The following is a 20240-nucleotide window of genomic DNA, read 5'->3' as shown; positions in this document are numbered from 1 at the left end:
GACGTGCGGCGCGCGTCCGGCGCAGCTGGGCGCGACGTCCGGAGCCGGGGGCTGGAGTCTGCGCGCTGGCGGTGCGCGGGCGGGTAGGTGGTCTCCGCGTGGGCCGCGCGAGCGGGGTTTTCCCGGGGAGCCGCCGCGGTTGAGAGGAGCCTGTCTTTACCAGACCTGCTGTCGGTCCCAGTCGGGCTCGTCAGAGACCCAACTTCACCGCGCCGCCACGGTGACCCCGGGGGTGGGAGGGGGCCGACCGGACCAACGAGATGGGTTCGGGTCTGGACCGAGAGGACGCCCGCTACGCTGGGCGGGCGGGGGGGGGGGGGGGGGGCGGGGGGTACCGTGACTGCGGGGGAGGGACTGGACAGAGAGGACCACTTGACCTGAGGTGTGGGAATGGGAGCTGGACTGAGGACCCCCGTGACTCGGGGGGAGGGGGGACGGGGTGGACAGAGATGACCCCCGTGACTGGGGGTTGGAGGACCGCTGGACACAGAGGATGACATCGGGAGAAAGGCTTGTCCTGTTCACTCCCACACCAGGTCCCCAAATAAATCAGGGCGATCCTGCTTTCTGGACATAAATGCAGTTGATTGACATGTGAAACCGCTGTGTTCAGAAGAGCACTCCCCGCAGAGGGTCAGATCCTGCAGTGAGATAGAGCCAACGTGGAAGTTACCCCTCCGACCGCACCACCTGAGCTGAGCTTGTAGCTCGGCAGCACTAAGCCCCTTCGTGTTGTGGTGCAATATCCACCTCCAGATAACAATTCTTTGTTAACAAATTCTGCTGCAATCTCATTTGCATGCTACCAGATTTCATTCATTCAAGTTAAGGTGGTTTTTCTCGAGAGTTGTGGAACCTTGAGGCCTGGGTGGTTCAGCCGGTGGAACGTGGAACCTGGAACCTTGGACTCTTGATTTTGGCTTAGGTCATGACCCCAGATCATGGGATTCAGCCCTGTGTGGGGGCTCCCTGCTGAGTATGGAGCCTGCTTGGGATTCTCATTCTCTGTCTCGCTCTCAAAAAAATAAAAAAGTGTGGGACCAACATTATGATCTATTTTTAGAACTTTTTCATCATCCTGAAAAAAATCTTGTACCCATTTGGCATCATTGCCATTTCCCTCATGACCACTAACCTGTTTCCATCTCTGCAGATTTGCCTATTCTAGACATCTCAAGGGATCAAATGGAAATGTATGTAGTCTTTAATTTAAAAAAATTTTTTAATGTTTGTTTTTGAGAGGGAGACGGAGCACAAGCAGGGGAGGGGCGGAGAGAGGGAGACACAGAATCAGAAGCAGGCTCCAGGCCCCAAGATGTCAGCACAGCTGAATCCCTGAGCACTCGAACCCAGGAACCATGAGATCATGACCTGAACCGAAGTGGGGTGATTAACTGAGCCACCCAGGCGCCCCCGTGACTGCTTTCATTTAGCATAATGATCTTAAGGTTCATATTGTAGCAGGCGTCAGGACTTAGTTCCTTTTTATTGATGGTTAACATTCCATTGTATGGATACACTGCATTTTATTTATCAGCTAATTAACATTTGGGTTGTTTCCATTTCTTGGCTATTATGAATAATGCTGCTGTGAACAATGTGTATAAATTTTTGTATGGATATAAGTTTTATTTCTCTGACTATATATGAGTGGAATCATTTTGTCTTATAGTAAGTACATTTAACATTTTGTGGCATTGCAAGTTGTTTTCAAAAGTGGCTGCACCTTTTAACGTTTCCAACAGCAATGTGTGAGGGGTTTGATGTCTCCACATCTTTACCTACACTTGTTATTTGTGTATTTTTTATTATGACATCCTGGTAGATATGAAGTGATACTGTTGTTTGACTTGCATTTCCCTGATGGTTAGCAATATAGAGAGCATTTTTCATGTACTTTTTCTCCATTTGGAGAAATGTCTGTTCATATCCTTTGCCCAATAAAAAATACGGATTACTTAAGTTTATTATTGAGTTTTTTAAAGTTTATTTATTTATTTTGTGAGAGAGAGGAGGGAGAGGGGCACACAGAGAGAATCCCAGGGAGGCTGTGTGCACTCAGTGCAGATCCCAACAAGGGGCTCCACCTCTCATGAACTATGAGATCATGACCTGAGTTGAAACCAAGAGTCGCTTAACAGACTGAGCCTCCCTTATTATTGAGTTTTAAGAGTTTCATAGGTATATGATTTAAAAATATTTCTTCCCATTCTGTTGATTGACTTCGCTTTTTATTGCTATCATTTGCAGCACAAAAGTTTTAAATTTTCATGAGGTCCAATTCATCTATTTAGTTGTTTGTGCATTTGGTATCATATCTAAGAAACCATTGCCTCACTTAAGGTTGTGAACATTTCCTCCTGCATTCTTCTGAGAGTTTTATAATTTTAACCTTTTTTTTTAAAGTAAGCTCTAGGCCAATGTGGAACTTGAACTCGGGACCTGGAAATCAAGGGTTGTATGCTCCACAGACTGAGCCAGCCAGGTGCCCCCATTAACTTTTACATTTAGGTCTATGATCACTTTGAGTTAACTTTTATGTATAAGGTGTCCAACTTCATTCTTTTGCATGTGGCCATCCAGTTGTTCTGGTACCATTTTTTGGAAAGTTTATTCTTTCCCTATGAAATTGCCTTGGCACCCTTATTGAAAATCAATTGACTTTATTGTTTTATATTAGTTTTAAATTTTTAAATATTTTTATTTTCCATGCTAACAAACACAATATGATGTGCCAGGCACTCTTCACAGTACTCTATAGGGGAACTCTGTGTGGGAACATGGAACCCACACAACAGCCCTATAAGATAATTGTGCTATGGTTATCATCCCCAGATGAAATGACTGGATGGAGAAACCAAACCCCCAAGTGTTTCCGTATTTTTTTCAAGATAACCAGCTAGTAAATGGCAAAGCAGGTTTGAACCTCCATGCTGTTTTAAAATTTTCCATTGTTTTCTTTATTTGAGTATGAACCATGTTCATAGGTTTTAAGCTTGATCATTAGAATTTTCATTTGCCACCACCAGTGGGTGGCCGTAATTGAAAATAGTTTTAAATATTATATTTTTTCTTCAAATTTTTACTTAAATTCTGGTTAATTAACATATGGTGTAATACTGTTTTCAAGAGCATAATTTAGTGATTTGTCACTTACATGTAACACCCACTGCTCAACATGACAAGTGCCCTCCTTAATGCCAATCACCCATCTCGCCCATCCCCCACCCATGTCCGTCTAGCAATCCTGTTTGTTCTATTTAAGAGTCTCTTATGGTTTGTTTCCTTCTCTTTTCTTCCCCTTTCCCATATGTTCATCTGTTTTGTTTCTTAAATTCCACATATGAGTTAAATCATGGTATTAGTGTTTCTCTGACTTATTTCACTTAGCATAATACATCCTAGCTCCATCCACATCATTGCAAATGGCAAGATTTCATTCCTTTTGACAGCTGAGTAATATTCTACTGTATATACATACATCACGTCTTTTTTTTTTTTTTATTTCACTTAGAGCATGCACACACATGCATATGTATGACTGGAGGAAGGGCAGAGAGAGGGGGAGAGAGAATCCCAAGGAGGCTCCACACTGTCAACATGGAGCCCAACGTGGGGTTTGGTCTCATGAACCTTGAGATGCATCCCACCACATCTTTATCCGTTCATCAGTTGATAGACATTTGGGCTCCTTCCATAGTTTGGCTATTGTTAATAATGCTGCTATAAGCATTGAGGTGCATGTGTCTTCTTCGAATCATCATTTTTTATCCTTTGGGTAAATACCTAGTAGTGCAATTGCTGGGTCATGGGGTAGTTCTATTTTTAACTTTTTGAGGACCCTCCGTACTGTTCTCCAGAGCGGCTGCACCAGTTTGCATTCCCACCAACAGTGCAAGAGGGTTCCCCTTTCTCTGCATCCCTACCAACATCTGTTGTGCCTTGTGTTGTTAATTTTAGCCATTCTGACAGGTGTGATGTGAGCATCTTTTCATGTATCTGTTAGCCATCTGGATGTCTTCTTTGGAAAAAAAAGTCTATTTGTGTCTTCTGCCCATTTCTTAACTGGATTGTTTGTTTTTTGGGTTTTAAGTTTGATATGGTTTTGTGGGGTTTTTTTGGTATTTTTTTTTTAATGCTTATTTATTTTTGAGAAAGAGACAGAGACAGCATGAACAGGGGTGGGGTAGAGAGGGAGGGAGACACAGAATCCAAAGCAGGCTGCAGGCTCTGAGCTGTCAGCACAGAGCCTGACGTGGGGCTCGAACTCACAAGCCGTGAGATCATGACCTGAGCTGAAGCTGGACACCTAACCAACTGAGCCACCCAGGCGCCCTGAGTTTGATAAGTTCTTTATATATTTTGGATACTAACCCTTTATCAGATATGTCATTTGCAAATATCTTCTCTCATTCCATAGGCTGCCTTTTAGTTTTGTTGTTTCCTTTTCTGTGCAAAAGATTTTTATCTTGATGAGGTCCCAATAGTTCATTTTTGCTTTGGTTTCCCTTGCCTCTGTCGATGTGTCTAGAAAGAAGTTGCTCTGGCTGAGGTCAAAAAGATTTTTTCCTGTTTTCTCCTCTAGGATTTTGATGGTTTCCTGTCTCACATTTAGGTCTTTCTTCCATTTTGAATTTACTTTCGTGTATGGTGTAAGAAAGTGGTACTGTTATGGAAACTGGTCTGGATCACCCGGCAGAAGAACCAGGCAGCATTCGGAGATCTTGGAAGGCAGGAGGTTTAGTTTACACCGGTGAGCTCAGAGGAGATCATTCTCCAGAGGTCTGAGCCCAGAGCATCAGCAGCCGGATGATTTATAGTCTGTTGGAGTGTGGCAAGTGGGATGGGAAGAAAAACCCAGAAGGGGAGTCTTTAGGCAGGGACTGGAATCCCCCTGTCCTGTCAGCCGTCTTATAACAGACTTCTCCCTATCAGTACAGTTTCATTCTTCTGCATGTTGCTGTCCGGTTTTCCCATTTCCATTTGCTGAAGAGATGTCTTTTTTCCATTAGATACTCTCCTGCTTTGTCAAAGATTGATTGACCATACTGTTGTGGGTCCATTTCTGGGTGTTTTGTTCCCTTCCAGAATATCAATTGACTTTAAATGTAAGGATATATTTCTGGATTCTCAGTTCTATTCCATTGGTTTATATGTCTAGCCTTATGTCAGTACCACACTGTCTTGATTAGTGTAGCTTTGTGGTAAGTCTTGAAATTAGGACATGTGAGTCCTCCAACTTTATTCCTTTTCATGATTGGTTTGGCTGTTCTGGGTCCCTTGCATTTCCATATGAACTTTAGGATTAGCTTGTCAATTTCTGCAAAAAAAAAAAAAAAAAAAAAAAAAAGGTACCTAGGATTTTGATAGGGATTGTGCTAACTCTGTACACCATTTAGAGAATACCATATTACCATCCTAACGATGTTAAGTCTTCCATGGTTATAGGATGTCTTTCCATTTATGTAGGTCTTCTTTATTTCTATAACTTTTATATTTTCCAGTGTTCACATCTTGCACTTTTTTTTAGGAGGAGGTAAAATTTATCCCTAAGTATTCTTTTTTGATGATATTTAAATGGAATTGTTATTTTAAATATTTTCAGATTATTCATGGCTAGTGTATAGAAATACAATTGATTATTATTATTTTCTCCTGTTTATTTTTGAGAAAGAGCTCTCATGTGCTTGAGAGCAGGGAAGGCCCAGAGAGAGGGGTACAGAGGATCCAAAGTGGACTCTGTGCTGAAAGCAGAGAGCCCGATGTGGGGCTGGAACTCAAGAATCGTGAGGTCATGACCTGAGCTGAAGTCGGGGGCTTAACCAACTGAACCACCCAGGCGCCCCAGAAATACAATTGGTTTTTGTATACTGATCTTGCATTCTGCAATCTTGGTGAACCATTCATTACTTGGAAAAGTTCTTTATTTGCATTCCTTAGGATTTTCCCTATATAAGATCTTGCCATCTGGAGATAAGCACAGTTTTACTTCTTGTTTTTCAGTCTGGATGTTTTTTTTTCGTTGCCTAACTGCCCTGGCTGGGACGTGCAGTACAATGTTGAGTAGAAGTGGCGACAGCAAGCATCTTCTCTTGTTCCTGATTTTAGGGGGAAAGCATTGAGACTTTCACTATTAAGTATGAGGTTTGCTATGGGTTTTTCACAAATGCCATTTATGAGGTTGAGGAAATTCTGTTCTTATTTTGTTGAGAGTTTTTTGTCTTGTTTCTTATGAAAGGTTGTTAGGTTTTGTGAAATGCTTTTTATGCCTCTGTTGAGATGATCATGTGGGTTTTGTCTTTTATTCCCTTAATATGGAGTATTCCATTGACTTTTGTATGTTAAATCAAATTTGCATTCCTGGGAAAAATCCTATTAGGTCACATTAACTTTTAACAATATATTGCTGGAATAAGTTTGCTAGTGTTTTTTGAAGATTTTGTGTCTAATTCATAAGACATATCAGTGTGTAGTTTTCTTGTTGTCTTTGTTTGATTTTGCTGATAGTGGCCCCATAGACTGAATTGAAAAGCCAACAATATAGGCAAGAAAAATTGGTTATTTGGCCAAAGCTGCTCATCTTTCCTTCCATTCATTCACAACGTATCCGATCATCTAGAAAATGGAAATAAGTAGGCTAAATCATTCTAAGTGAATCAGACTGCTTGAATTACATTTGATCGTTAGAAATTGAATTCTTGGGGCGCCTGGGTGGCGCAGTCGGTTAAGCGTCCGACTTCAGCCAGGTCACGATCTCGCGGTCCGTGGGTTCGAGCCCCGCGTCGGGTTCTGGGCTGATGGCTCAGAGCCTGGAGCCTGTTTCCGATTCTGTGTCTCCCTCTCTCTCTGCCCCTCCCCCGTTCATGCTCTGTCTCTCTCTGTCCCAAAAATAAAAAAAAAAAAACGTTGAAAAAAAAAATTAAAAAAAAAAAAAAGAAATTGAATTCTTCATTTAAAAAATGACTAAACATAAGCATTAAGTATTGCTTTCTGGAATTCTCAAGAGCGAGACAGATATTTGGAAGGAGCAGGTGTCCCTGTGTGTCGAATTGTGAAAGGATACATGTGTCTAAACAGAGTGCCCCTTCCTTCAGAGCAATTGGCCTGAGGTAAGTTGAGGAAGAGAGCAATTTGACTGAACTAATTGTTACTGATGAAAAGTGACTGGAGAGCTTTATAACCCTCCCAGAGGAATTTTCATTTTTAAAAGAAAAAATGTTTTAAGTCAGATGTAAGACAATGTTAAAGTGAGACTTTCCTCTCTCTCAAATTTCAGCAGAGGCCCCAAACTGAAAATAAATTATTTAAAATGCTTACACGTTTCAGGGGCGCCTTGGTGGCTCAGTCGGCTGAGCATCTGACTCTTGATTTCGGCTCAGGTCATGATCCTACAGTCTGTGGGTTCCAGCCCCACATCAGGCTCTTCACTGACAGCGTGGAGTCTGCTTGGGGTTCTCTCTGCCACTCCCCCCTTGTGCTTTCTCTCTCAAAATAAATAAACTTAAAATTTTTTTAAATAAAATAAAATGCTTACATGTTTCAGGGCAAGAGGCCACACTGGCTTTCTCCAGATCTTGCAGAAGAAAGAATAATTTGCATATTGTTTGTCCATCACTCCTTAGGATACATAAGAGGAAGTGCAAAAATGTTTTGGGGAACAGTGTGCCATCATTTCTTTGGAGGAAGCTGTGCACATGTGTATTTCCATGTGCATTCTCTTCCCTTTGGAAAAGAAAGGGGTATTCCACCCCACCTCAAGCCAAGCAAAGGAGCCCCAAAAGAATCCCCCACTTTAAAAAAAAATTTTTAATGTTTATTTTTCTTGAGAGAGGGAAGGAGCAGGGGAGGGGCAGAGAGAGAGACACACAGAATCCAAAGCAGGCTCCAGGCTCTGAGCTGTCAGCACAGAGCCTGACGCAGGGCTCAAACTCACCAATAGCAAGATTATGACCTGAGCCGAAGTCAGATGCTCAACCAACTGAGCCACCCAGGTGCCCCTCTAAAGCTTTTATTTACTTATTTTTGAGAGAAAGAGAGAATTGGGGAGGGACAGAGAGAGAGAGGGAGACAGAGGATCTGAAGTGGGCTCTGTGCTACAGCAGAGAGCCCAAAGCAGGGCTCGAACTCAGGAACTGTGAGGTCATGACCCGAGCTGAAGGCAGACGCTTAACCTACTGAGCCACACAGGTGCCCCAAGACCTCCTCACTTTGGGTAGGAGATGGTCAGGAGGGAAAGAACCTGTCACCTAGTAGTGAAAGTTTGCTTAGCTGTAGAAATCTCTATGTCCAGACCTGCTGAAGGGACCCGAGTTGAACTATTGGGAGAAACTCTCCAATTTATAGAGTATGTTCTCTATGAAAGTGGCCAATGCTCAACCTTATACTAAGAGAAATGCAATTATCCCATTGCAGGAAAATGGATAAACTGAGGTGTACTTATTGGCACATATAGCTGTAAAGAGGAATGAGTGTACCTCCACATATAAACAGGCATGAATCCCACAGACTAATAAACTTAGAAGAAGCAGATCACCAAAGACTAGACAAGGTGTAATTCTGTGAACATAAAATGCAAAAATATGCCAAACCAAACGACATGTTGTTTAGGCTACTTTTACCTCTCTCTCTTATCTGTCTGTAGGCACACTTGTTTTACTGCACTTCACAGATGCTGCATTTTGTACACATGGAAGGTCTGTGGCAAGTCTGTCGGTGCCACTTTTCCAACAGCGTTTGCTCACTTCCAGTCTTTCGTGTTTTGGTAATTCTCACAGTAGTCCAGATTGTTTCATTATTGTATTTGTCGTGGTGGTCTGTGATTAGTGATCTTTGATGTTACTTTTGTAATGTTTTGGAGCACCGTGATCTGTGCCCGTATTGAAACCAGTAACCAAAGGGAGACTGCGGATAATCCGCACAGTGGCAACTTTGCGCCCAGACCTTTTTGTGTGCCTTTACATGTCTCCGACCCCTCCTTTGGGGAGACGGACGGGGAGGTTGTCCTCCACGTCTTTGTTTGGCTGCCCCTCCGGCAAACTCTTTCCTGGCTGCATACTTGGTGTCTCAGTGTTTGTGTCTGCTGTGTGCTGGGCAGACACGTGGGTTCCATTACAGTATAAGGTGGTGAACTTCGTTGGCGAAAGTGTGTACCCTGACTCTTCCGCCCTCTGGCCATTCCCCATTTCTCTCCCTCTCGACCGGCCTCCCTATTCCCTGAGACACCACAATATTGAGCTTGGGCCCGTTAATAACACTCTGGCCTCTCAGTGTTCAAGTGAAAGGAAGAGTCGCACGACTCTCACTTTAAATCAAAAGTTAGAGATGACTAAGGTTAGTGAGGAAGGCGTTTCGAAAGCTGAGATAGACCAAAAGTTAGGCGTCTTTGTGCCAAACAGTCCGGTTGTGAATGCAAAGGAAGGTTTTTGAAGGAAGTTAAAAAGTTCTGCTCCGGTGAACTCACAAATGTTAAGAAAGCAAAACAGCCTTATTGCCGATACAGAGAAAGCTTGGTCTGGATAGAAGTGAAACCAGCCATGACATTCCCTTAAGCCAAAGCCTAATCCAGAGCAAGGTCCTAACTCTTGGCAGTTCTATGGAGGCTGAGAGAGGTGAGGAAGCTGCGGAAGAAAAACTTGGAGCTAGCAGAGGTTGGCTCTGAGGCTTAAGGAAAGAAGTCATCTCGATAACATACAAGTATAAGGTGAAGCAGCGAGTGCTGATGTAGAAGCTGCAGAAAATTCTCCAGAAGATCTAGTGAAGATAATTTACAAAGGTGGCTACTAACCAACAGATTTTCAATGTAGATGAAGCAGTCGTCTGTTGGAAGAACATGCCATCTAGGACTTTAAGCTGGAGAGGAGAAGTCAGTGCCTGGCTTCACACTTCAAAAGGCAGACTCGCTGTCTTGTTAGGGGCTAAAGTCCCCGGTGACTTTTAAGTTGAAGCCAGTGCTCATTGTCCTTTCTGAAAATCATGAAGTATTGTGCTGTATGTACTCTGCCTGCTCTAGAAATGCAACAACAAAGCCTGGATGACAGCACACCTGTTTACAACATGGTTCATTAAATAGTTTAAATCCACTGTTGAGACCTACCACTCAGAAAAAAAAGATTCCTTCTAAAACATTGCTGCTCAGGGGCGCCTGGGTGGCTCAGTCGGTTAAGCGGCCGACTTCGGCTCAGGTCATGATCTCGCGGTCCGTGGGTTCGAGCCCCGCGTCGGGCTCTGTGCTGACAGCTCAGAGCCTGGAGCCTGTTTCAGATTCTGTGTCTCCCTCTCTCTGACCCTCCCCTGTTCATGCTCTGTCTCTCCCTGTCTCAAAAATAAATAAAATGTTTAAAAAAAAATTTAAAACATTGCTGCTCATTGACAATGCACCTGGTCACCCAAGAGCCCTGATGGCTATGTGCGATGAGATTAGTGTTGTTTTCCTGACTGCGAACACAACATCCATTCTGTAGACCACGGATCAAGGATAATTTCAACTTTCAGATCTTTTTAAGAAATACATTTGGGGCGCCTGGGTGGCTCAGTCAATTGGGCGTCCAACTTCGGCTCAGGTCATGATCTCACGGTCCGTGAGTTCGAGCCTCGCGTCGGGCTCTGTGCTGACAGCTCGGAGCCTGGAGCCTGTTTCCGATTCTGTGTCTCCCTCTCTCTCTGACCCTCCCCTGCTCATGCTCTGTCTCTCTCTGTCTCAAAAATAAATAAATGTTAAAAAAAGAAATACATTTTGTATGGTTATACCTGCCATAGATAGTGATTCTTCTGATGGATGTGGGCAAAGTAAATAGAAAACCTTCTGGAAAGGATTTAATATTCTAGATGCCATTGAGAACATTTATGATTCGGGGCACCTGGGTGGCTTAGTCCGTTGAACTTCCGACTCCGGCTTAGGTCACCATCTCACAGACGATGAGTTTGAGCCCCACATTGGTCTTGCTGCTGTCAGCAAAGAGCCCACCTCAAATCCTCTGTCTCCCTCTCTCTGCCCCTCCCCTGCTTGCACTCTCTCAAAACTGAATAAAAAATTTAAAAAAATTCGTGTCCCCCCTCCAAATAAAATACCTAGGAATAAACTTACCCTAAGAGGTGAAAGACCTGTACTCTGAAAACTATAGAACATTGATAAAAGACATTGAAGATGATGCATAAGAAATAGACATTTTGTGCTTGTGGATTGGAAGAACAAATATTGTTAAATGTCTACACTGCCTAAAGCAACCTACAAATCTAAATCAAGCCCTACCAAAATACCAACAGCATGTTTCACAGAACTAGAACAAACAATCCTAAAATTTGTATGGAACCACAAAAGACTCTGAATAGATAGCCAAAGCAATCTTGAAAAAGAAAAAGAAAACTGGAGGTATCAAAACTCCAGGCTTCAAGTTATATGACAAAGCTGTAGTAATCAAAACAGCATGTTACCGACACAAAAATAGACACCTAGATCAATGGAACAGAATAGAAAGTCCAGAAGTAAGCCCACATTTATATGGTCAATTAGTCTTCAACAAAGGAGGAAAGAATATGCAATGGGAAAAAAGACAGTCTCTTCTTTGGTGTTGGGAAATGGTGCTGGGAAAACTGGACCACTTTCTTACACCATTCACGAATATAAACTCAATATGGATTAAAGACCTAAATGTGAGACCTGAAACTACAAAAATCGTAGAAGAGAACACAGGCAGTAATTTCTCCAATATTGGTCACAGCAACATCTTTCTAGATACGTTTCTGGAGGCGAGGGAAACAAAAGCAAAAATAAACTGTTGGGATTACATCAAAACAAAAAGCTTCTGCACAGCAAAGGAAACAACCGACAAAACTAAAAGACAACCTACTGAATGGGAGAAGATATTTGCAAACGACATGTCCAATAAAGGGTTAGTATCCAAAATATATAAGGAACTCACACAAAACTCAACACCCAAAAAACAATCCAATTAAAAAATGAGAAGACATAAACAGACATTTCTCCAAAGAAGATATCCAGATGGCCAACACACACATGAAAAGAGGCTCAACATCACTCATTATTAGGGAAATGCAAATCAGAACCACAATGAGGTATCACCTCATACCTGTCAGAATGACTAGATCAAAAACAAGACTTAACAACAGGTATTGGTGAGGAGGTGGAGAAAAAGGAACCCTTGTGCACTGTTGGTGAGAATGCAAACTGGTGCAGCCACTATGGAAGACAGTATGGAGGTTCCTCAAAAAATTAATTACTGAAACCTTATGATTCAGGAATTGCTCTAGTGGGTATTTGCCCAAAGAATACAAAAACACGAATTCAAAGGGATTTGTCCTATGTTTATTGCAACATTATGTACAATAGCCAAACTATGAAAGCAACCCAAGTGTCCAAGTGTCCATTGATAAGTGAATGAATAAAGAAGATATGATATATATATATGATATATCACATATTCATATTTATATGAATATTTTTCAGCCATTAAGAAGAACAAAATGTTGCCATTTGCAACAACATGGATGGATCTAGAAAGTATAATGCTAAGTGAAATAAACAAGTCAGAGAAACACAAATACCATATAATAATTTCACTCAAATGTGGAACTTAAGAAACAAAACAAATGAACAAAGGGAAAACAAGACAAACCAAAATACTCCTTTTTAAAAAAAAGTTAAAAAAAGTTTGTCTGTTTAAGTAGTCTCTACACCCAACATGGAGCTCAAACTCAGAACCCCGATATCAAGGGTCACATGCTCTTTCAACTGAACCAGCCAGGTGCCCCAAACACTCTTAACTATAGAGAACATGCTGGTGGTGACCAGAGAGGAGTTGGATGGGGTGATGGGTGAAATAGGTGAAGGGGATAAAAACACTTGATGAGCACTGAGTACTGTATGGAACCGTTGGATCACTATATTGTACACCTGAAACTGATAGACCACTGTATGTTAACTACACTGGAATTAGCATTTTTAAAAAATCCATAATTCATGAAAGAGGTCAAAATATCAACATTAGCAGGGGTTTGGAAGCCGTTGACTCCAGCTCTCATGGATGACACTGAGAGGTCCAGGACTTCAGTGGAGGAAGTAACTGCAGATGTGGTGGAGATAGCATTAGAACGAGAAGTAGAGCCTGCAGACGGGACTGCTGCCATCTCATGGTAAAACTTGAACCAGTGGAGAGTTGCTTCTTACAGATGAGCAAAGACGTTGGTTTTTCAAGATGGAATCTACTGCTGGTGAAGGTGCTGTGAAAATTGTTGAAATGACAACAAAGGATTTAGAATATGATGACATACCTTTAGTTGATAAGGCAGTAGCAGGATTTGAGAGGATTAGCTCCAATTTTGAAAGAAGTTCTACTGTGGGTAAAATGCTATCAAATAGCATTGTAGGCTACAAAGAAATCGTTTGTGAAAGGAAGAGTCAGGTGGTGTGGCAAACTTCACTGCTGTCTCGTTTTAAGAAATTGTCGTGGTTGTCTCAGTCTTCAGCAACCACCACCCTGATCAGTCAGCAGCCGTCAACACCGAGGCGAGACCCTCCACCAGCAAAAAGATGATGACTCACAGAAAGCTCAGTGATGGTTAACATTTTTTAGCAATAAGCTTTTCAAATTGAGGTATGAACTTTTTTTAGACATAATGCTCTTGTGTACTTAATAGGCTACAGTATAGTGTAAACATAATTTTTATGTGCACTGGGAAATAAAAATCACTTGACTTGCTGTATTGCGATATTCACTTTATTGCAGTGGTTTGTTTGGAACCAGACTTGCAATATCTCCAAGGTGTGCTTGGAGGTCGTTAAATTCCAAGTAGGGGATACCTCTTGAGCAGCAGGGAGTGGTAATGGTAGTGGTACATTTATTAAGCTTGGTGGCACTTAATGGGCTCATTTGATTATTCTTTTTATAACTTGCATGTGTTATAAATAATTAAATAACATTTATAACTTAAATGTGTTATACATTTAATTAAAAATGAAATCCAGCTTTATCAAATTCTTCTTTTTTTAATACAGTAACTTCCGACTGAAAACAGCAGGGATTCAGGCAATTTGGATTCTTGCTGGGCTGAATTTGATGGAGCACCTGGGTAGGTTGGACAGTAATAAAACTTAAAATAATCTTTTGTGACTACTGGTAATACTCACTTTTTGCAAGTCAGTGGTTAAGAGCTTTTTTATGCTCTTGAGGTAGAAATAGTGAAACTTGGGGCATCTGTGTGGCTTAGTCAGTTAAGCATTTGACTTCAGTTCAGGTCATGATCTCACGGTTCGTGAGTTTGAGCCCCGTGTCGGGCTCTGTGCTGACAGCTCAGAGCCTGGAGCCCGCTTCAAATTCTGTGTCCCCCTCTCTGCCCCTCCCACACACACACTCTGTCTCTCTCTGCCTCTCAAAACTAAAGAAAACTAATAAAAATAAAATAAATTAAATAGTCATCTTAATAAAATAAATAAAACCTTTAGTCCATTTTGCAGACAATAACATATATCTTTTACTTACACAGTAAAAAATGGCCAATTGTGTTAGTTATTGCTGCCTACATAACAAATTTTCCTAAATTCCAGTGGCTGTAAAAACAAACTCTGTGACCTCCCAGGTTTTTGGGTCAGGAATCCAGGAGTAGCTTGTCCAGGTGGTTCTGCCCAGATCTTATGAAACTTTAATTGAGGGTTGGCCAGAGCTGTGGTCACCTCAGGGCTCGCCAGGCTGGTGTCAGGCCTCTTCAGATCAGCTTCCAAGCTCATTCATGTGGGCCTCTGCACAGGGAAGCCTCCGGCCTGGCCCTGGCTCCCCCCTGGAGAGGGAGGAAGAGAGCCCAAGCTGTGACCTCCCGTGGCTTCTGCCGTATTCTCTTCACTGGAAGCACCGGGGTTGGGGCCCACAAAGGTGTGATTAACAGGAGGAGGACTTTGGAGGCCACCTGAGAGGCTGCCATCACAGCTGAAGGGCAGAAATAAAGACTCAGGCAGAATAGGGAGGAAAGTGGGTGTGACGGAGACATTGGTAACTTCAGAGGGGTGGGTCTATTGTCCTTCAGGTTTTTTAGGGACTTGTCCAGGAAATAAAATGAATCCCAGTGTTGATGTAATTTAGAAAATCTAGAGTAACTGCAATATAATGATTTATGAGAAATACATATTTCATCGTTCAGAGGACCAAACTACTTCTCAGATATATTTGGTCTTCATCCATAGTTCCTGGGAACACTTCAGAGCCAGAAAGGTGACAAGGATGTCTTAATGAAGGAGACTTCTGGACCCCACTCAAGGGCGGGGCTATTGCCAGGACGACCAAGCAGGTGATCAGAGGGTTGGAACTTCCGGCACGCCCCCCACCCCTGCGGAGAGGGGAGGGGCTGGAGGCTGAATCAGCCAATGGAAACTTCCGGCCCCACCCCCGACCTCCTGGAGAGGGGAGGGGCTAGAGGCTGAATCGGCCAATGGCCAACGATTTAATAAATGGTGGGGGATACAAAGAAGCCTCTATAAAAGCCTTTTCTGGAGACGGCCCACACTTCGGCACCCGAACTCTTCCGTGTGCCGGTGGGCCGGGCCCCAGGCTCCATGAGGACAGAAACTCGAGTTGGGCACCTCGCTCTGTGGATCTCTCCCATCTGCGTGTTGCTACATACTCTCTGTATCTTTAAGGAACCGGTAAGCACGGGTCAGCCTTCCCCTGAGCTCTGTGAGGCTCTCGAACAAGTTAACAGAATCGAAGGATTCTGCAGAATCGGCTGCCGGTTGGTCAGAGGCACAGGTACCTGGTACCTGTGACTAGAGTCTGAAGGTGGGGGCTGGGAGGGGGCATCTTATAGGACAGAGTCCTTAACCCGTAGGATGTGATGGTGTCTCTGGTAGATAGTGTCAGAATTGAATTGAATTCTGGGACACGCTGCTGGGATCCTGAGAACTGCTTGGAGTTGCGGGTGGGGGACTTGGAAATTGGTGCTCAGAACCTTAAAAGAGCAACAGAGGAGCATATGGATTGTCTCTTAAAGACTGTCTTTGACGGCAGAAATTGTGCTTCCCTTCCTGCAGGCCACGGGGGATCAGGACTTACCTGGCGTTTTGGTGTCTGGATTGGAAGGACCTCATGGTATATGTGAGGATCACATTGGAGATCTGCAGAAACACTTTACTCTCATTACTCTGCAAGAATTTTTGGAAAATAACACACGATTCGGTCCAAAGGTCCGAGCTGTATACATCTGGGGCGGAAACCAGCCGTTACCCAGGAGCTCCTGCAGAGTCTGCCCTCCTTGAAGATAATCGCCAGTGCAGGAGCAGGTCTAGATCACCTGGACCTGAAGCTCATTGCCAGCTGTGGTGTGAAGGTGGCCAACACACCACAGGCGGTTTCCAGTCCCACAGCAGACATGGGGATGGCCTTACTGCTGGCCGCAGCTCGCAGAGTCGTGGAAGGTACCCAGGCTTTGGAGATGCTGGTTTTCCAAAGACAGCAGATGACAGATACTTAACGCAGATGATTACATAATGTTATCTTCAAACTACAGGTCTTTCCTGGGCCCTGATTTCTTCCAGGACTTTGTTGCACTTGAGAATTGGAGTCCCTTTCAGTCGTTTGCGGCGTACTTAGTGCCTGAGCCCCGCTTCCCAGCACATATCGGCCATTTTCTCCCCCACCAGATTCCTCTCATTCACAGGCAGTAAACGTGTGTGTGGAGTAATTTCAACATCGAAATTACTATGGAAATGCCCTTGGGGTGATTCTTTGGTCAGTCAGCATGCTACTCTTGGTTAAAGACCCACGAGCGAATAGGCAGAATCTGACCTCTCCACACCGGGGACATCTCTGGGAATATCCCCAGGAAAGGCAGGGCAGCAGTTCCGCACCCCTCAGTCCCCCAATCCTCCTGATGGAGCTCTGAGCAAAGAGGAAGATGAAGCTTTGACGAAGAGGCTTGAGGAAAGAGGAGACAGGAATCAGGCTCTGGTTCGGATTCTGGTTGCGGGTTCACGCACATGCACACACACCAACATACCAACACCAGCAAGTTTTAACCAGAAATCCTGCCGTAATGTAAAAGAAGTTGGTATTTCAAAGCTTTGCACCAGGACGCTCTGGTTTTGTTATGAGGAAACTGTCTTTGTCCCTTTCCTTCACCCCTTGCAGAAACCCTTGTCTTCTGTCAAGAGATGCATGAGGGCTGTGTCTGCCACAGGCACCCTCTAACTCACTACTCTGCCCCAGTAAGGTTGTGGATTTCTGTGTCTGGTGACATCCGCTCTGACCACTCTGTCCCTTGTATATTTTAGGTCATAGGTTGGCTATTGCACCAGATACAGAGAACTTTTCTACAAACTGGATGGGTCAGGAAGTTACAGGGGCCACTCTGGGAATCATCGGCATGGGCAGCATTGGCTATAAGATTGCTCAGAGGGCCAGAGCATTTGAAATGAAGATTCTGTATCACAATAGGAAACGCAAGTAAACATTCGGAAAATGGACTTGAAATTAACTGAGCAGAACGTATACCATCACTGCCTTAAAGTGGCTTGGATATAGGAGCCCTCTGTTTTTCATAAGACTCTCCTACTCTTTCTCTCCAAAAAATAGGACTGATTGTCAAGAAAGGGATTGTGATATTTTTATAATTACCTAGGAATGTGGCTGTGACTTTTTTATTGAAAAATTTCACCAAAAAAGAGATTTTAACTCACAGCTTTGTTTTTTGTTTTTTTAATTTCTAAAGTGTTTTTTTTTTTTTTTTTTTTCAAGGAAGCTTTCCATACCCACTGAGCAATTTGACTGGTTCCTTTATGTGCACTTCCTCCCTCAGCCTGACACCCGGTCTTACTGATTCTGTCTCCAAACAGCCTTCAGACCTGCCTGTTCTCTCTCACCTCATCGATGCCACTGGGCTCAGGCCCCTTCCTTTCTCACCTGAAATACATATTCTCCTAACAGTTTGCTCACATCTGCTCTTGAACCTCCCACTCTCCTTGCAAACCAGCCAGATGATGGCCATTGTTTACAACCTTTACTGGCTTCCCACTGCACATGGAACACATTTCCAGCTGGTGAGCAGTTTGTGGATGTATGGGGAGCTGAGAGATTGTGCATTAGAACTGTGCCAGTTTTTCAGTCACTGTTTGCACCATGGTCAGTGGAGGGACTTAGGTAGATGTGACGACTTTCCTTGTGATGAACACGCAGGCACAGAGGCCAGGGTTCTCCCAGGACAAGGTGTGTGGTGTGGGCAACGTATTCATCTTTCCTTTGGGCTGTCCCCTGACCCAAACATGTGTTTTGTATTCCATATATGTATTCCATATTGCATAGCAGTGGAGGTTACCCGGCATGCTGTGGCCTCCGGGATCTTGGATTTCTGTTGAATAATCAGTTGTTTGGGATGGCCAGAGCAGGAGTTAAACAAATCCTGCCTGCATCGGACCCTTGGGTCTTTGCTTTGCGTTTCATAGGCAACGTTCCAAGGCCCTCTCCTGTTTTGTTTGTTTTCTAGAGACTGTGATGTGTTTGCTGCATTCAGCAATGCTCTGTGGTCACAGAAGTACACACTCCTGCTCTTACTTGGGAGTGGGACCCACTTCCTGCCAGTAATGTTCTGTCGTTGCTGAGTGCATGTCTGATGCACAGTCAGGGTCACACCTGTCTCTGGGGGCTCAAATGAGAAGAAGCTCCTGGCTGCAAGGAGCTTCAATGTGGGGTGCAATTCTGCAGACCCAGAGGCCTCACCTCAGAGGTCCCCAGGGGCCCCCAGTGTTTCCATGGTGGGGGAGGATCCTGGACCCAGCAGCAACAGGCCCAGTCTTTGGCTCCCCTCAGAAACTCGTTCCTGAGGTGCCGTGATGAATTCCTGACTGGAGAACATGGTGTTTCTTCCTTGTCCCCTTCATAGGAAATTAGAGGAGGAGGAGGCTGTTGGGGCCACTTACTGTGAGAGTCTGGATGACCTGCTTCAGAGATCGGACTTTGTGCTGTTGGCCGTGAGCCTGACGCCCCAGACCCAGAGGCTGATTGGGAAGAGGGAGCTGAATCTGATGAAGCCCACTGCCATTCTCGTCAACATCGGCAGAGGTACTTGCCTGCGCCACGGTCTGTGCAGAGGCCCGCGGGGCTGCAAAGTCTGCAAAGTCGGCCCAACTCGACTTTCTCCTGGACAGCTGTGGGTCCAGAGAGTCCGTGCGCACTGGCGGGTGATGAGCTCAAGGGAGTTTCTATTTAGAAATATTTCTGATTTTTGTTTTCACATCATTTCGAGCCTCAAATTAGTAACAAAAAGGATGAGAATAGTACAGTATGGGGTTTTCACATCCCAATTAGGGCATCTACTTTGGGGCATCACAGTTTGGTCTTCTAGGTGTGATTAAGCAAAATTTATGGGGATACATTTTCTGAGCCTTCACTTTAAAAAAATTTCTTTTAAGTGTGAGAACGAGGCGGGGAGGGGCAGAGAGAGGGAGAGAGAAAACCCCAAGCAGGCTTTGCACTGTCAGCGTGAAGCCCAGTGTGGCCTGAGCCAAAACCAATAGTCAGATGCTTAACCAACTGAGTCACCCAGGTACCCCTTCACTTTTGTTTTTAAGTTTATTTATTTTTAGAGAGAGCGAGAGCGAGAACACATAAGCAGGGGAGGGACAGGGAGAGAGAGAGAGAGAGAGAGAGAGAGGGAGAGAGAGAAACCCAAATGGCTCCACACTGTTAGCACAAGCACAGAGCCCAACTTGGGGCTGGAACTCAGGAACTGAGAAATCATGACCTGAGCTGAAATCAAGAGTTGGACGCTTAACCAACTGATCCACCCAGGCGCCCCTCTGATACTTTACTTTAAAAAATAAATAACAGTGTTAGTTTGGTTATTTGGCATTTATGTAGTGCTTTGTGTTTACAGGCAAGAGGGAGTTGGCCCTGTGCTGATACCAAATATTGTGGGCTGGTGTGACATTTATAAAGACTAGAGGATCAGTGCTGACATCAGACATCCAGGCCACTCACCTTTGTGGGGTGGGGGGCCAGAGTACATATGACTAACAACAGCCACCCGTGTATCATCTGTAAAACAAGGAAAACAATGCTTGCCCCATGAGATAGTGTAATTTGTAAGAAATACATATTTGGTCATTCAGTTGCGGTTTTCATCCATAATTCCTGGCTCTTTCCTCACCAAATTGACTAAGTGTTGAGAGTGATAAAGGTGTCTTGTTAATGGAGACGGCTGGACCCCACTCAAGGGCGGGGCTGTTGCCAGGACGACCAACCATG

The 20240-nt window shown here is 44.0% G+C and overlaps 1 protein-coding gene across 2 annotated transcripts; it reads left to right on the top strand.

Moving 5' to 3' along the window:
* The first annotated feature begins 12 nt into the window (after positions 1-12).
* LOC121032745 (glyoxylate/hydroxypyruvate reductase B-like) lies at positions 13-20116 on the top strand. Of its 2 annotated transcripts, XM_040478512.1 has the most exons (6): positions 13-83; positions 14012-14085; positions 16034-16417; positions 17273-17444; positions 18877-19055; positions 19870-20116. In XM_040478512.1, exons 3-6 carry the CDS (start codon positions 16372-16374, stop codon positions 19893-19895), a joined length of 423 nt encoding a protein of 140 aa, XP_040334446.1. In that variant the 5' UTR covers positions 13-83; positions 14012-14085; positions 16034-16371; the 3' UTR covers positions 19896-20116. The 2 variants fall into 2 exon arrangements, with proteins under 2 accessions (XP_040334446.1, XP_040334445.1); XM_040478511.1 differs by lacking the exon at positions 19870-20116 and having other exon boundaries at positions 18877-19472.
* The last annotated feature ends 124 nt before the right edge of the window (positions 20117-20240 follow it).

This window comes from Herpailurus yagouaroundi, unplaced genomic scaffold (assembly GCF_014898765.1).
Source record: "Herpailurus yagouaroundi ecotype Mexico unplaced genomic scaffold, PumYag 142, whole genome shotgun sequence".
NCBI classification, from domain to species: Eukaryota; Metazoa; Chordata; class Mammalia; order Carnivora; family Felidae; genus Herpailurus; species Herpailurus yagouaroundi.
The sequence above is the reverse complement of the archived record's forward strand: the minus strand, read 5'-3'. Positions and strand labels throughout refer to the sequence as shown.

Bases quoted from the DNA above. Each gene is read 5' to 3' on its own strand.
- LOC121032745 (XM_040478511.1), top strand. From the start codon at position 16,372: ATGGGGATGGCCTTACTGCTGGCCGCAGCTCGCAGAGTCGTGGAAG. The intron at 16,418-17,272 runs GTACCCAGGCTT...TGTATATTTTAG, and splicing joins AGCTCGCAGAGTCGTGGAAG to GTCATAGGTTGGCTATTGCA. The intron at 17,445-18,876 runs GTAAACATTCGG...TCCCCTTCATAG, and splicing joins TATCACAATAGGAAACGCAA to GAAATTAGAGGAGGAGGAGG.